Source organism: Drosophila persimilis, unplaced genomic scaffold, assembly GCF_003286085.1.
Source record: "Drosophila persimilis strain 14011-0111.01,24,50 unplaced genomic scaffold, DperRS2 tig00000824-arrow-arrow-pilon, whole genome shotgun sequence".
Lineage (NCBI taxonomy): Eukaryota > Metazoa > Arthropoda > Insecta > Diptera > Drosophilidae > Drosophila > Drosophila persimilis.
In genome coordinates, this window is record NW_020825358.1 from 97,475 (window position 1) to 113,108 (window position 15,634).

General features: G+C 48.0%; 3 protein-coding genes across 6 annotated transcripts; all 3 read left to right on the forward strand.

The window, feature by feature from the left end:
* The first annotated feature begins 5,466 nt into the window (after positions 1 to 5,466).
* Positions 5,467 to 9,413, forward strand: LOC6600265 (phospholipid scramblase 1). 3 transcript variants are annotated; one of them, XM_026993263.1, is made up of 5 exons: positions 5,467 to 5,773; positions 6,204 to 6,495; positions 7,846 to 8,336; positions 8,407 to 8,565; positions 8,847 to 9,413. In XM_026993263.1, exons 1-5 carry the CDS (start codon positions 5,603 to 5,605, stop codon positions 8,904 to 8,906), a joined length of 1,173 nt encoding a protein of 390 aa, XP_026849064.1. In that variant the 5' UTR covers positions 5,467 to 5,602; the 3' UTR covers positions 8,907 to 9,413. The 3 variants fall into 3 exon arrangements, with proteins under 3 accessions (XP_026849064.1, XP_026849065.1, XP_026849066.1); XM_026993264.1 differs by lacking the exon at positions 5,467 to 5,773 and adding an exon at positions 6,015 to 6,140; XM_026993265.1 differs by lacking the exons at positions 5,467 to 5,773; positions 6,204 to 6,495 and adding an exon at positions 7,390 to 7,411.
* Positions 9,414 to 9,447: 34 nt separating this feature from the next.
* Positions 9,448 to 10,715, forward strand: LOC6600264 (phospholipid scramblase 1). Of its 2 annotated transcripts, XM_002025393.2 has the most exons (3): positions 9,448 to 10,189; positions 10,252 to 10,410; positions 10,466 to 10,715. In XM_002025393.2, the coding sequence occupies exons 1-3, from the start codon at positions 9,629 to 9,631 to the stop codon at positions 10,487 to 10,489; spliced, it is 744 nt and encodes a 247-aa protein (XP_002025429.1). In that variant the 5' UTR covers positions 9,448 to 9,628; the 3' UTR covers positions 10,490 to 10,715. The 2 variants fall into 2 exon arrangements, with proteins under 2 accessions (XP_002025429.1, XP_026849067.1); XM_026993266.1 differs by having other exon boundaries at positions 10,252 to 10,715.
* Positions 10,716 to 11,811: 1,096 nt separating this feature from the next.
* Positions 11,812 to 13,736, forward strand: LOC6600262 (insulin-like growth factor-binding protein complex acid labile subunit). The gene is made up of 2 exons (XM_002025391.2): positions 11,812 to 12,662; positions 12,740 to 13,736. The coding sequence occupies exons 1-2, from the start codon at positions 11,886 to 11,888 to the stop codon at positions 13,727 to 13,729; spliced, it is 1,767 nt and encodes a 588-aa protein (XP_002025427.2). The 5' UTR covers positions 11,812 to 11,885; the 3' UTR covers positions 13,730 to 13,736.
* Positions 13,737 to 15,634: the final 1,898 nt, after the last annotated feature.

Here is a 15,634-nt window from a genome sequence, read left to right on the forward strand (position 1 = left end):
ATGATGATTTGTTTCTTCTTTTTTCACACACCTACGCAACATCAGACGTTTTACCTTGCTCCCCTCCTTCAGAGCGGAGCACACTGCACGAGGAAGGGTGCGTGTGTGAGAGAGAGAGAGAGAGAGAGGGAGTTCATTCTGGCTACAATAATGATTCGATCTGATCCAGATTTAGCCCTCTGTTAGACATGGTCTTTCTCCATGATTCTGTGTTTTTGGTGGCCGCAGATTTTCGTCCTTTGTGGGGTCGAAAAGGGGTGTGATATCACACTAGTCTGGATACAAAATGTCTTTGCTCTAGCTCTTCTAGTCCCTGAGACAGACATAGCAATATCGACTCTCCTCTTGAGGCTGATAAATAATACTTTGTGGGCTTAAACCCGAGAAATTTCTAGTTTTTGGTGCCCTGCCACCTGCCGAACAACAGGGAGCCTATACCAGTGAATATCCCTCAGAATTTTTGTTTTAAAACATTCACCAATCGTCGAATTTGTATTCTTTAATGGTTCCATCAACTTTCTTGATCCGAAAGACCGTCGATCACAGGCATGCGATTTCTTTCCGACTTAGTTTTATTTAACTTATTTTCGTTATTCGTAGCCCCTACTAATACCATCGACTGATGGCTCTATTGCCAGCCTGTTCATGGACCCCGAAAAGAGCAGATGTTTTCATGTCGTTGGCCGCGTGCCAAAGGGGTTTTGATCGATCGGGACATTAGATGGAATCTTGAAAACTTGATTTATTGTCGCCGTTCGCACACATCGGCGATAGCTGCCTGGCCTCAGCCGAGGGACAAGCACATAAATTAGATCAGCTCTGCGATAGCCAAAAGCAGCCTTTGGTCCTTTCGTTCCGAAAGGAAGTCTCGGCCCGGCTAATGAGTCAGCAGCCTTCGGTGCGATTCTTCGGTGCGCCGTGGGTAGCCTCTTGAATGATTCATATTGGGGAGCCCCACATGTCTATGCTTGCCGTTGATTTTTGGTGAATTTTTGCCCAAGCCAACACATGGATACACATGTATCTATGTGCTCCTTCTCTTCTGGTGGCTTTGTTACAAAGCCATCTAATTGAATGTGCTAAACGTGTGCGCCACCAGCCAGCCAGCCAGCCAGCCACCCAGCCACCCAGCCATTCTGCTCCCCAGAGATGCATGAATATCGCGTTATATGGCGCATTAGGCGCTCTTTTTATCATTCCTTTCCATGACCCTGGAGCGGCCCCAGCGACTTAATCTGCTCCAGGACCTTGCCCAGGTTCAGGGTTGGCGTCCTTTCTGTGGGAGCCCTGCTGATGATTATTCGCCTTGCATTTGTATCGGTAATTACAATAGTGTGTGTGTGCGCCTGTGTGTGTGTGTGTGTGTTTGAGTGAGTGACGTCTGTTGGCTGTCCAGGACCCCGGCTCTGCCACGGGGTGGATTCTGCTCGCAATTTTTTTCTATACACACATTTTTTTTTAGCATTTTTTGTGCTGTTCGCCCTCCCTCTCTCTCTCTCTCTCTCTGTCGCACTGCCGCAGCAGCAACAACAGCGTCTCACCCTGGCAGAACACCCGCCCCGCCCTCTGCCAGGGAGTGGATTTTTTTCTCCATATCTGTTTTGCGTTTTGCGTCGGAAACCGCCATTTTTATGCGCTAACTACGCCGCCCTCTCGCCCTCCGCCCGCTAGTTCGCTCTCCCTCGCACTCCCTCCCCGACGCGTTTCGCCCAGCCTCACATTAGAAAAAAATGTGGGCTGTTTGTATGTATGTGTGTGTGTGTGTGTGTGTGTGTGGCATACAAAATGGTCTTTTTTTCTGTCGTGTAAAATATGCTTGAAATTTATTTCCTCTTAATAATACAGGGAAAACCCGAGTTAAACAAGCAAATCATACAAAAGGGTAATGATTAAATAAATAAAATGCATTGTCTTAAAGTGGAAAATACTTTAAACCTTTAGCCTTGCTGTTCGACAGTTAAAGTCTAGAAAATTACACGCGTTTGTTACATTTTTTTTTATATAATGTGGAGCAATTATTGGACTTACACTCCGGCATCCTTTTCCTGAACTGGCTGGCAAAGTCATGTGGGGAAAGCGTAACGTGTGGTTGGACACATATAACATATCTGCTGCTGATGCCTGAATATCCTTCCTGAAGCACGTGCGGTGGCCCTGCATGACGGATGGCAGCAGCTTGGTCCGTGGTGTATTCGGTTAATTTCGAGAGATAGTTTTAGTAGTATTGATCCTCTGTTTATAGCCCTGGTAGAGCCTTTGGTTCAGCATCTTTTTTCTGGTCTCATTTTGATTGTGATTCAGCGGTCGGTTATGGCTAAAGCTGGAAAGCAAGTCTATGTCGAGTCCCAGATGGAAATATGCTGGGGGAGTTGCCTAGTCAAAAATTTAAAGAAAAATATGTAATGATTTCTAGTACGTTCGATATAAGGACATCGAAAAAGATCCAAGGGATTCTATGGTGGTAGGTATGTTATACAACTACACGCAGCCCAATCTACTAGCCAGACTTCTAACTAGAAGGCCAAGAAATAGAAGATTCAAAAAAATGTCTAATAAAATACAGTAGAGTCCGGTTATAATGACACTCGTTATACCCGAAAGACGCTCTAACCGAAAGGAGAACAAATTTGTATTTCTTTATTTTATGGTTACCATGTTCGTAATAGGTTTTTAAAAATAACAGTTTTAACAATTATTTAACAAAAAAAAAATTTTACAAATTTAATATTTAATATTTTAAATTTAATAAATAAATTTAATTTAAATTTAATAAATATTTATACATATATGTACATAATTCATAATATAATAAGATTAATTTCTTTGTGTGGTAGATATATAATAAAATAAAATAAAATGGGGAACGTTGGGACTTTTATACCCGGTACTCAGTCTATACATATGTGAGCATTTTTATTTAATATACGATTTAATTTTTTACCAAACCAAATCTCATAAATATCTATCGAGCCGTTTGTGAGATTTTTATACATATGTATATAAGATTTTATTGTTTCCATTTTTCTGTATATTTTGTATTTACATACATCTGTCTCCTATTTTCTACTCTCATACCTACATCAGCTGTTTTATCTCGCCGGAGGACGCACACTGCACGAGGAAGAGTGGAGAGTGAGAAAGGGAGGGCTGGCGCTGGGGGTTGCGTAGCCACTGCAATTTTATTTCTTCATTCTGGCTATAATAAAGACCCGATCTGATCCGCGATTAGGCCATTCCCGACGATTCTACGATTGGTTTTCTCGTATCTTCAAATTTTGGATGCAATATATTTCAGTCTTTTGTGCCTTTTCGTTAGTGTGATATCAAAGGTGTCTGGATACAACATTTTGTTGATCCAGCTTTTATAGTCACGGAGAACTAGGCGTCAAACTAGACGGATAGATGGACGGACGGAAAGACGGGCAGAAGGACATGGCTATATCGTCTCGGCTCTTGATGCAGATGAAAAATATATGTATGTATGTACTTTATGGGGTCGGAAAGACTTAGACCCAATAGTATTAAGACCCGGAAATCAGCCCCAAAAACCCAAAATCTTTATTTAAAATTTAAAAACCGCCATTTTGTGTCTTTGCGCACTTACAATACAGCTGATGATTGAATGACGTTTCATAGTATAGGATAGGCTAGGCCAAAATTATATCGAGCCAAAGTTAAAGTTTTCTACAATTTAGAAACTTAGAAATTTTTTGTTTTTAAATTTTTGTTGCATTGTGAGTTTTTGTTTTGTGACTTTAGTTACCAAAAAAATAAGAAAAAAATCATTACAATTTTTGAAAGAATGCCGAAGGTATCTAGCATTAAAATTTCTAGATTAAAATATCTAGATTAAAATCACACCATTTTATCGATCAAGAAATAAGTACAAATTGTACATTTTACTTTGGGAAATATGCAATGGCAACATAGTTCAAATTTGACAAGGTATAGTAAAGCTTCTAGACAACCCAGCCCCATGTGCTTGTGAAGTTTAAATTTAGGAAGATTTCCCTTTTAAAGGCAGTTTATTTCATGAACAAGAATTCATTCGTTCAGAAGTTATAAGTTTAGAAAGCTGAAATGGTCGAATGTCCCACTGTGCGTGATAGTCGAGGCTGTAGAGTTGCCGGACTAGTCGAGTTCGTAAGTGTTGCCAGATCGGCGAGTGATTTGTGGTTGCAGTGGCCATATGACATTAGACTTTAGAACATAACTAGCGGTCTTGGTTCCTTATTCTCGACCTAGGTTTTTCCCATCTTTCATGACAAGTGCGAGCAAAATTCAAAACGATTATATTAACTAAAAAATCAATTCGTGCCTTATGACATAAAACTATTCCGACTGACTAACTCTGAAAACAGAGCGGTATAAATATATGCGCCATCTTGGCTCTCCGGTACAGCTGGGAGCACTGCTGCCGTTCGATTGTTACACTTTTCAGATCCAATTTTACTAGCTGACTGGCTGGCTGTGTGTGTTGGAAAACATGATTTTGCCACAAATAGGACCACAGTTCATAGCCTGATAGCCGGAAGAGGTGTCTAGGTGTCTGGCTACGACCACTTATTTTGCGCTCTTTCTCTCATTTCGTCTCTCTCTTTGCAGCAAAGTATAATGTCATAACACCATGGGAGGCTGGGCTGCGATCCGGGCTGCCAGACGTATTGACGCCTAGCGCCATCTATGGGTCAATAGCAACAACATGGCGGCGTCACCTGTTATCCGCGAGCAAAGAGCAAAAAGAATAATCGATAACACAAAATTGCAACCACAGCGGTGCGCGGCAGATTTTAAATTTTGAAGCAGGAAGGCAACATCTCGCTCTCACACTCTTCCTCGTGCAGTGTGTCGTGAGCCATGCCCCTCCCGGCGGAGGAAAGAGAGTTATAACGGCTGGTGTGAACAGTGAGAGAGAGAGAGAGAGATGTTGCGGAAAAATGGAAAAGATAAAATATTTTAAAATTCGAATAAAATAGGTGGAAACGGGATAAACGGAGTGCAATAATTCCTCTCTTTATTTCCATGTTTTTTTTCAGCCGATACATAAGACTGAAAGAGCGAGAGAACATGCGGCAGTCATTGGCTGCGATTTTCATGTGAAAAAATGATTCATCAATCGTAAAAAATTATGTGTTAAGGCCCCTAGCCCTCCTAATTAGCTAATAATACTAAAACGAATATCAAAATCGAGGAATTAGATTTCCCGACCAGTAGACCTCTCAACGAAAATTGTAAAAGTTTAAGAATTTTAGCAAAGTTCAAGTGAAAGACATATCGTGGATGGAGTACTAATTTTTCGCGGTTTAAACACAAGCTGTTCACCTGTTTAAATACAGGGGCTGTTGAGTGGTTATATTTTGGTATATTTTTATCGGTATATTTTGAAAATATACTTCGGTATATTTGACCGATAAATCGACAGGTCGATAATGATAACAACAGCCAGCTGATCGAATAATCTCGCAATTAAAAACGAAGAAAGTGCGTGCAAAACAAAAGCAAAATAAAGCAGCGTTGTTTGCGAATTCGTTTGGGGCGTGGCAACGAAAACGCCGCAGTCGGGCAGCAAGAACAACGCACAAGGAGAACATCAGAGGAGACAATGCACAGCAACGTGAACCAGGGGGGCTACGTGCCGCCGGGATTCGGGGCTGGATACCAGCCAAACGCACCGCCAGCCGAGGGCTACGGCTATCCTCCGCCAGCGGCCCCAAATCATCCGTACGCACCATCGCCGCACCACCAGCCGCCGGGACAGCCGCCAATGAACTACGTGAGTCATGACACGGGGCCGTCTGTCCCCAGAGACCGACTAGGGGGCGTCACATCCATGACGTCATACCTCAGGAATCTTCAGTATCAATCATTGCTTGTCGTTTGTAAATATTAACACAGCTATTAGCCAATCTGCACGGGGCTGGCTTATCAAGTGGAAGCGTCCTACGCTTAGTTTTTGTGATTATACAAAAGTTATTGGTCAGAAAGCAGCGGAACGGTGAAGAGAAAGGTTCGAGGTCGAGCCCCAGCAGAAACCAGAAACAGGATTAACACGTTTCATTTGCTTTTGTTTCCCCCGATCCTAAGCGAATAGAACTTGATAAGCGGAACAAATTATTAATAGATTTTACGAACGGAACAAAGTACTCCGCAGAACGCCCACCCATTGAGCATTCCTCACTCGACTCTACTCTTTGTGTTTGCAGGGTTTTGTGCCGGGCCAGCAGCCACAGGGTTACGCTCCAGTGCCACAGATGCCGCCCTACGGAGAGGCACCACCCTATGGGGCAGGACAGCCGCCATATATGGGCGGAGGCGGAGGCGGAGGAGGACCTTCGCCGCAGCAGTCCTTCGGCTATGCCCCCGGGCCGGCGGGACCGCCGCAGCACTTTGGATATCCACCGGGTCCGGCCGGAGCACCGCAGCAGCCGATTGTCACGCAGCCAGGAATGCCGCCCGCTCAGCCGCAGCCGGGCATGGGACCCGGAATGGGCGGAGGCAAGTTATCAATACAGCCGCATCTCTGTTTGTTTACGTGCCGTGTCAATGCACCGCCACTCGCGATACTGTCCAATCAGCTAAAGTACCGTTAACGTTCTCCGGGGCCGCATCCAATGAACCCATCATCCAGAATCGCAGCAGAAAGCCGCTCGTGGATGTTGAGGTGGGGAATCGGGGCAGAACAAAGTGTTCGATCTAACACTAAACTGAAAAACCGAAATATGCCGTGGGTAAATATTTGCCTAGCCCCGAGAGATTCGGCGGGCTCTTGTGCTTATCAGGTCCATAGATGAGATGCGTTTGCCTGCCGTCATTGTCAGAGTGTTCTTTGCTCTTCTGATGTCCGTCCGAAACTCAACGGCTCCGTGCGGAGCCCGACGCTTATCGGGAAGCCTTAATTGGACCAATAAAGTAACACAAAGCGGCATTTAAAACGCTCGACTATGTAGACTACGTTGATTTTCCGCACACACAAACGCACACACAGCCTCGGTAGATGTCAACTTGTGTGCTCGGACGGTGCCAGACGGCTCAGTTCATCTCTGTACAGCTTTGCAAGTGGTCGTCATTCAATCGCGTTCGCCATGTCAACCGCAGGAGAATCAGTCGCAGTCGCAGTCGCAGTCCCTGCCCCAGGTGCTGCCTCAAATTACATTTCCACATTGGATTTGAGCGGCGAGCATGGGGAGCAGAGAGGCGCCGGTGTTAGCGGCGGCTCAAAGGTGATACGCCTCATCTGGCACACGATCTACAGCAAGTACACTCACCTCTGCTCCAGATCGCAGACGCTCAAGCAGCTGGTCTGCCGAGAGGCGAACAAGCCGCTGCCCAAGAAGCTGCGACACACGATGCGTCTGAACAAGTCCGCCAAGCGAAAGGGCTACGACTACTACATAAGCGAAGAGGACAGAAGGTGAGCTGGATGGAACCACCCAGTACAGTACCCAGTACTCCTTCTTTGGGCGACTCTTAGGACCAGAACTAGCTAAAATCAATCAATTAGAACCCATTCAGGCTTCTCGTGCGATGTGTTGCTCTAATGATGAAATTCGAGGTTTAACGGGGGGGAGAGCACATGAGATTTTGCCATAAAGCTTATCTTCTTCGCAGAGATTAGATACAAAAGCCTTGATACGTGCCTTGAAGTCGAACAATGGGCCGTGCACTGGGGCTGGGCCTCCCCTGCTGTGAGGCCTTCAATTAGTGGGGCCAGCAATTGTGTGGCGACATTGACCAATTGACACACTGGCAACGAGATAAACAAGATGTGCCTTTTGTGCGCGTTGATTCAATTTGGGACGTAAGATTACGCGAAGACCAACTCTAATTGATTCCGCCCTGTTCTAGGCGACTGGATGAGTATACCAGCCGGAATTCCGAACTGTCCGCGCGGATTGGAATACCTTACGACTATCGACCAGCTTTTGGTTAAGCAGAAGGTGGAGCTGCTCGAGGCCTTCACCGGCTTCGAGACCAACAACAAGTTCTCCATCAAGAACGCGCTTGGCCAGAAGGTGTACTACGCGGTGGAGGACAACGACTGCTGCACGCGCAACTGCTGCGGTCCGTCGCGACCCTTCGAAATGAAGGTGTTCGACAACTACCGCCAGGAGGTCATCCACATGCACCGTCCGCTGGCCTGTTCGGCCTGCTGCTTCCCCTGCTGCCTGCAGAGCATTGAGGTCTCGGCGCCGCCCGGTAACGTGATCGGCACCATCGAGCAGGAGTGGTCCATCTGCTCGCCCTCGTTCCGCATCCTCAACCACATCGGGGACACAGTGCTGCGCATTGAGGGCCCCTTGTGCACCTACTCCCTCTGCGGCGACGTGGAGTTCAATGTGGGTTTGATTTTCCATTGGGTTTACTGAACACTTTCTTTACTCGAATTCGAATTGCTCCCCTCCTCAGGTGGTGTCGCTGACTGGCGAGAAAATTGGCAAGATCTCGAAGCAGTGGTCTGGACTGGCGCGTGAGATCTTCACGGATGCCGACTTCTTCGGCATCAGCTTCCCCCTGGACCTGGATGTGCGCATGAAGGCGGTCCTCCTCGGCGCCACATTCTTGATTGTAAGTAGTTCCGTTGCTGACGCTGAGGCTTGCCGCTCTAATCGATGAAATGGGCTTGCCACAACTCAGTTGTACAGCGTTCACTTTTGTCGGCCTAAGATTGCGAAGCGGGTGCGACGCAGGCTACGTTGGTGCTGAGGTAAGGTCGTTGTGCGCCCAGCCCGATCCAGTCCAAGTCCAGCTTTGTTCGATTAGGCTAGCCCCGCACCGCTCCGCGTTGCAACCGATCAACCAATCAGACATACTAATGTGAATCTTTCCCTGCCTTTGCCCCCACCCAGGATGCAATGTTCTTTGAGAAGTCCGGCAACCGAGAGACCGACGGACCCGGCATGCTCTAACAATCTGAGGCCTGCTGTTGCAGTGGTCTCTGCACCGCGTACTAGTCCGCTGATGGCCAAAGCTGACGACTCTCTACCAAATGCTTAAAAATGAAAATGGAATACAAATACTGGAATCTTTGTTAATGCTAAGGACACGCTCAGGTGTCCCCCGAATGGACATTGCCGGGATGGATATTCGTATCTACTACGCTTAAGTAACACGTTGGCATTTTCGCTCCTTTGCCACAGCCGCAATCTTCAACGAATAACTGCTTCCTTTATGAATTTTTTGTACCTCTACAACGATGCACAGTGAAACAGGGAACAGGGAACTCCCACGTGAACCATGTACTTTAATCCGTACACTGAGTGTCTTATACATAATATATCTAACACATAAAACAAACAAGTATGCAATACAATAATCTACCTTGATGTTACGTTTAAGTTTTCAGAAGATATTCTTATATTTATGTATTCAAATGTATTACTCGGATTGGTTTAATAAAACAAAACCAAAGTCAACAGAGTGCTACCCTTGGACATAGGATATAGTAGTGCATGACGTATTCGTAAGAGCGGAAGGCTCGTGGATTGTGTATTGAGTCATTGTCGTATCGCCCTGCCCATAATATCTGCACTTATTTATCGCACTTGTATTATTTTTAAGTCGGACTTGTGAGTCCCGGAACTGTCCAGCAGAAATCAGCCATCAGTAGCCAGCGAGAGGTTGAGGAATCATGTCAAGCAGCAGATTTGGACGACCCTACGGATCGGTGGATGCCATCGTGAATCAGCCGGGAATTCTGGAATCGCGCCCTGGAAGGAATCCGCAGAACCCCAATGCACCATACGGACTGGACTACCTGACAATTGTGGACCAGCTCTTGGTCAAGCAGAAAGTGGAACTAACCGAAGTCTTAACCGGCTTCGAGACCAGCAATAAGTACACCATCCTCAACGCATCCGGCCAGAAGGTGTTCTACGCGGTGGAGGATAGCGATTGCTGCACCCGGAACTGCTGCGCCACCTCGCGGCCCTTCCACCTGAGGATCCTGGACAACTCGCCTCGGGAGATCATCCACATGCACCGTCCGCTGGCCTGCTCGGCCTGCTGCTTCCCCTGCTGCCTGCAGAGCATTGAGGTCTTTGCGCCGCCCGGTAACGTCATTGGCACCATCGAGCAGGAGTGGTCCGTGGGGTGGCCCTCGTTCCGCATACTCAATCACTTGGGCGAAAAGGTCTACCGCATCGAGGGTCCGCTCTGCACGTGTTCCCTGTGGGGCAACGTGGACTTTCATGTAAGCAGCGACTAGTTGGGGGCACTCTCATTTCATTTTCTACTCATGGCTATGTTCTGCAGGTGGTATCCCTGACTGGCGCAAAGGTGGGCAGGATCTCCAAGCAGTGGTCGGGTCTGGTGCGGGAATTCTTCACGGACGCCGACTTCTTCGGCATCAGCTTTCCCAGGGAGCTGGATGTGCGTATGAAGGCGGTCCTCCTCGGCGCCACATTCCTGATTGTGAGTATTAACGTACCCCCAAATGATGTGGTTAACCCATTTTGTTTCTTCACAGGATGCCATGTTCTTTGAACATTAATTGAGAGCTGATAATCGGTTGAGTCAGCTGTCGTGGTCAGATCTTATCGCCTTTCCAAGGAACAAATCATGAAAAACCCCATAATATTCTTGAAACTCCATTTGTCATCATGGGGTGAAAATAATCTCAGATGTGGTCACCATAGGTTTATCTAAGCTTTTGTTCTCCCCTCTTTTCCACTTCTCACTCATGTTGTATACCCCAATAAAACTTCGGATGGAAACTAGCTGGGCGTTGGCATCCTGAACGGGAGCTCATCGCAGGGAAGCCCATGATTCGACTTACAACCTCATAGCGGATTTGAAGCCAAATGCCTGCAAGGGCTTAAGGGCAAATTGAACTCAAGTCGATCGATTCTCATTGCCAGCTAGACTTATAGGAATGCTTATGATAGCCCTATTGATCGTTGCGGGAACTTGACGATTCCATAGATTGGAAGCTGGCCGGAAGCCACAGCTACGCGGGCCCAGAATCAAATGGAGCAGGGCGCCTTGAACGCCCATGAAGCCATGCAGAGCCGTCCAGAGCAGCGTATCCTGTGTTCTGGGCGTGCCATGGCTTTTTGTGATCGGAAGCAAATCCTTGAACAGCCCCAGCCATGTGAAGATATTAGTTATTAGTTTTCTAAGCTATTTGTGGATCGATCTAGACGTGCGCTGGCTGGCTGTGATCGGAAATATGTTCCTGATTTTATGGATTTATTGTCGCAATTGTGTGAACTTCAATCACGAGAGGCACGAGATGATTGAAATCAAAAACGACAACCAAAAACGCAACCAGGAAACAAAATATTGAATCACGAAATAATTTTGAAGCAAACCTTAAATTTTAATGTCTGTCTTAAGAGGTAGTTTCCATTTTCGAGAGCCTTCTTTTGCATATAGTGCGGTCTTTAGTGCTCGAGTGATTTGCAGTTTTGGAATTGGTGAGACTTATGGACTTCATTGGCTTCGAACGACCCACTGCTGTATCTCCTGGGCGGATAGCAGCATCCAGAGTTGCCTTCAGATTAAGGCGTAGCCAGGAGGATAGCGGATTGCCTTACAAATCGATCCACTCTAATGTACATACATATAAGGAAATAGCACAAAAATTATTGCTTGGCCTACAAAGACTTACAAAATGTATGGAGAGGATCGTGGGGTTCGAAAACCGTGAAAAAGTGTACGTTTATTTTTCTGCCTATCGAAAAGACATGCCACGCCCCGATCGGTAGCTGTATATTTTAATTATTGTAAATAAAATCGCTAGAGCGCTAGAGTTCCGCCATGCTCATCCGACCTGAGCGGGCCAGGCCTCGTCGCCGTCGGGACGGTAGAGGGGAGAATGAGAATGGAATAGAGTCCACTTGCGGATCAGTAACCTCTGGACGGTTGCCCTCTGCTCTCCTCCTTGCATGGGCTGCACTTGTTCGCCAATGGAAACCGGCTTATCGTTGGCATTCTGCCTGGCCCGAGCCGAACAGAAACGGGTTTGCGCTGGATGGATTACAAATAAACACAAAGCCAAGAACTCCGTTCGGAGCAACATCAGTTTAGTGCTCAGAATGCCGGCGTTGAAGCTTCTGCTTGCGCTGCTCCTGATTTGCTTCGAGGCGACAGCCAAGGATCTCCAGGAGTGCGAAGATCTAGGGTTGGGCAGTCACATCTGCCGCGAAATCGAAAGCCTCCAACAGCTCAATGGATACGTGCAGGACGATTGGCGGAGCGTAAGGGTGGTCAACGAGCACACCGGCATCGAGGGCGACGATCCCAGGGCATTGCCAGACCTGTGCCTGTCCAGGCTACTGCACTTGGATCTGTCGGAGTCGGGTGGCCTGACGCTGGGCGAGAGGGGCCTGCGGGACCTCAGGCAGCTGGAACGGCTCAACCTGACTCGCTGCCAGCTGGAAGAGCTCAAGGAGGAGCACTTTCCCAAGAACTCATCGCTGCGCAACTTAGACGTGAGCTTCAACGACATACGGCTGATCACGGGGAAGCTGATGAACCGACTGCCAAATCTGGTGTACGCCAACTTCTCCAACAACCTGATAGCGGAGGTGGAGCCGAATGCCTTCAGGGGCTTGAAGGAGCTGCAGTTTCTCGACCTGACCACCAATGAGCAGGTGAACGTGACCCTGGGGGAGATCGCGAACCTTCGCTACCTCTCCATCGGCAACAACAACGTGAGAGACGTAAGTAGACGCCAAGAACAAAGCACTGCAGAAGCTGTCTGGAGCTGGAGTATCTTTATCGTTTTTCGTTCGTGTAGTTCCTTTGGCGCCGGCTGCGGGGACTGCCCAACCTGGAGGAGCTGCATCTGGACAGCAATTGGCTGGAGAACCTCGACATGGGCCTCTTCCTGGCACTGCCACGGCTGCGCTTGCTCAACGTGTCCAACAACAACCTTTGTGAGATCAAGGGAAGCCTTTTCACGGGTCCCAGCGGACGAGCTCCGCTCCTGCTGCTCGACTACAGCTCCAACAATGTGAAAGTCCTGGAGGATTCAGTGTTCGACAAGCTGGGCGACCTCAGGACGCTCAATCTGTGGCTAAACCAAATCAGCAAGATCCACCCGAGGGCCTTCCAGGGCCTGAGCGCCCTCGAGTCCCTCCAACTGCAGGGCAACAAAATCTCGGCCCTGCCCGATGAAGTATTCTCAAATCTGACGGCCTTGCAACGACTCGACTTGAGCAGGAATAGCATTAGGCAGCTGGGAGCCAGGGTCTTTGGAGGCTCCCTTCTAGGACGCCTCACCCATCTGGATCTGAGCAGAAATAGTATCGTGGAGCTCCATCCGCTGTCCCTCTCCGCCCTGCCCCATCTGCGAGAGCTGCGCCTCGGCGGCAACAAGCTGACGGCCCTGGACGTGCGCATGTTCGCCCCCCTGCGACGCCTGCAGGTGCTCGCCATCGGCGAGAATCGACTGGAGCAGATCGAGGAAGACATGCTGGAGACTTTCGAGCACCTCTCCCGCCTGGACATCAACAATAACCGCCTCAGCTTTCTGCCATCGCTCCAGGCAGCCCAGTATCTGCTCCGGCTGCGGCACATCAGCATCGAGGGGAATCCCTGGCAGTGCCTGTGCCTGGACGAGATCACCGCCTGGCTGGACAAGCGCCAGGTGAGCTACGCCCGGCCCAGCAGTGCCTACTACAGTGGCCGTAAGCCGCTCTGCGTGGTCACACCCGTCGAGCAGTGCCTCCGGGACTTGAAGGCAGTGCGCGCGCACGGCGTCATCGAGAGCTACGAGCAGATTTGAGCTGCCAAACGGGAGCAGCAATAAATCAATATCACTAAATGTCGCTGGAGTTCTGTTCGGTTGTGGGTTCTGCCTGGCTGCCTTCCTGACGGGTGGGCCTTCCTGGGCGGGTGGGATAGAGGATGGGGGATGGGGGGATGGTGGATGGTGGAGAGAAACCTTCGTAAATCACAGACAATTGGATGACCATGAGGGCAAAACTTTAGCTAGCCAAAGTATTTGGCCAACTGTCGTAAAACAATAAAACGGAAGGCGGCCGCAAAGCATCAGAGGGGTGAGGGGGATGGGCAGCAGCGCAGCAGAGCAGCAGAGCAGCAGAGATTTTCAAATACTTAACACCACTTAAGCGAACAGTTGGACATTGACAATGGGGAGATTGGGAATTCCCAGTGGGGGCGGTGTGGGGATTAGAGGCTGGTAGCCTGGTAGTCCGGGAAAGGTGACCGCTTTGGCCGTGATTGTTGAGCGTAATTTAGCGCAAGAATTTTTATTAAAATTCCCAATTTGTTTGCAGTCAAACTTTTTGTTGCCCGGCCACACGGGCCATGGCTGAATGAATTGATTGATTGATGGACCAAATGGGAGAAATTTGTCCATGCAATGGGAAATAAATAACGATTGGTTGGACAATCAGAGAGAGTTATGAATGCAGTTCGAAGACTAAGAACTTCATTAAACCAAAAGTTTGAAATGCTGTAAGCCGAACGTCAGAAATCGGCAAAGCAGCTTAAAGGGCAACAGAAGAGCCTCATTCCCTGTATTCTGCCATTCAGGAAATTTGCATTCAGAGGGTGTTTGGGGAATCGCAGCATTCGCAAGCAAATAAGTAGTTCAACTTCTGGGCATTCATGGACGCAAGTTTATGCCGGCATAGGCATGCCAGGCATTCACACTCGACCAGGTGACAAAGGGCCAGAGACAATGGGCCAAGTCGAGGGGCGCCAGAACATGTGCAGTCAATACGGCAATTACAGCAATACAAGGTAGGACGACGACGGTATGCACAAGCGACCAATTTTCCTGCTCGACAGGCGTAATAAAAGTTCAACTCGGGCAGAAATTAACCAAGTTAAAGGCTGGACTCCATTGGTAGGTAGCCCCAATACAAGAAGAGCTCACATAATTTAATTACATTTTTGGGTTACAATTTTCCCCTGTCCCGATGTTGTTGTTGTCGATGAATCAGGTTTCCGGTCAAAGGTGAAAGGTGGTCGACAGCTTCTGCCCCTCAGTTGCACGTACGCTGTCCTATGAATTTTGTCATCGACAGTGGGACAGCGGGACAGTGGGACAGCGGTACAGAGCGTCCCTTCAATTAATTTTGAAACAAACTTTGGCCATGGTCGGGCTTTTGTTTGCTCAATTTGATAACCGAAATGGCAGGAGTTTCTTGCCTGTCCTGTCCTGTCCTGTCCTGTCCCCTGTGTACTCGTATCTGTGTGTGGTCCTGACAAACTTGTTGCTCCGCTCAAACACAGACACGTTGCCGGATCCGTACCCGTACCCGTACCCGTACCCGGACCTGGCAGACCCTCAAACATTGAACCCTTATCAACATGAAATGACGCGCCGCTGAGGTGTCAAAGACATTCTGGCCATCAATTTTTCCCCCCCGTCCCCCCGTCCCCAGTCCCCGAGACCCACCTGGCGTATGCGTGATATTTCAATATACAATACATCAAAATTAAATTTTGATTTCTCAACGCATTCTCTGGTGGTTTTATAATGCCGGAATGCCGCCGGCCCCCCAGCACTTAGCATTCCTCATTTTGTTCGGTTAATTACGTTCATGGCTAATTGCATTTCTGTGGTTTAAATGGCCGCAAAATTTGTTAACAAAATATTTGCAGAAAAACACACACATTTTTGCACAATTAGCTCGGTCATTGTATATTTTATTTTGTG

What these genes read in the sequence shown, in the direction of transcription:
- LOC6600264 (XM_026993266.1), top strand. Translation starts at nt 9,629, where the DNA reads ATGTCAAGCAGCAGATTTGGACGACCCTACGGATCGGTGGATGCCATC. An exon ending in GGGGCAACGTGGACTTTCAT is followed by an intron (nt 10,190 to 10,251) that starts GTAAGCAGCGAC and finishes TATGTTCTGCAG; the next exon opens with GTGGTATCCCTGACTGGCGC.
- LOC6600265 (XM_026993263.1), top strand. Translation starts at nt 5,603, where the DNA reads ATGCACAGCAACGTGAACCAGGGGGGCTACGTGCCGCCGGGATTCGGG. An exon ending in GCGGCGACGTGGAGTTCAAT is followed by an intron (nt 8,337 to 8,406) that starts GTGGGTTTGATT and finishes TCCCCTCCTCAG; the next exon opens with GTGGTGTCGCTGACTGGCGA. An exon ending in TCGGCGCCACATTCTTGATT is followed by an intron (nt 8,566 to 8,846) that starts GTAAGTAGTTCC and finishes GCCCCCACCCAG; the next exon opens with GATGCAATGTTCTTTGAGAA.
- LOC6600262 (XM_002025391.2), top strand. Translation starts at nt 11,886, where the DNA reads ATGGGCTGCACTTGTTCGCCAATGGAAACCGGCTTATCGTTGGCATTC. An exon ending in GCAACAACAACGTGAGAGAC is followed by an intron (nt 12,663 to 12,739) that starts GTAAGTAGACGC and finishes TCGTTCGTGTAG; the next exon opens with TTCCTTTGGCGCCGGCTGCG.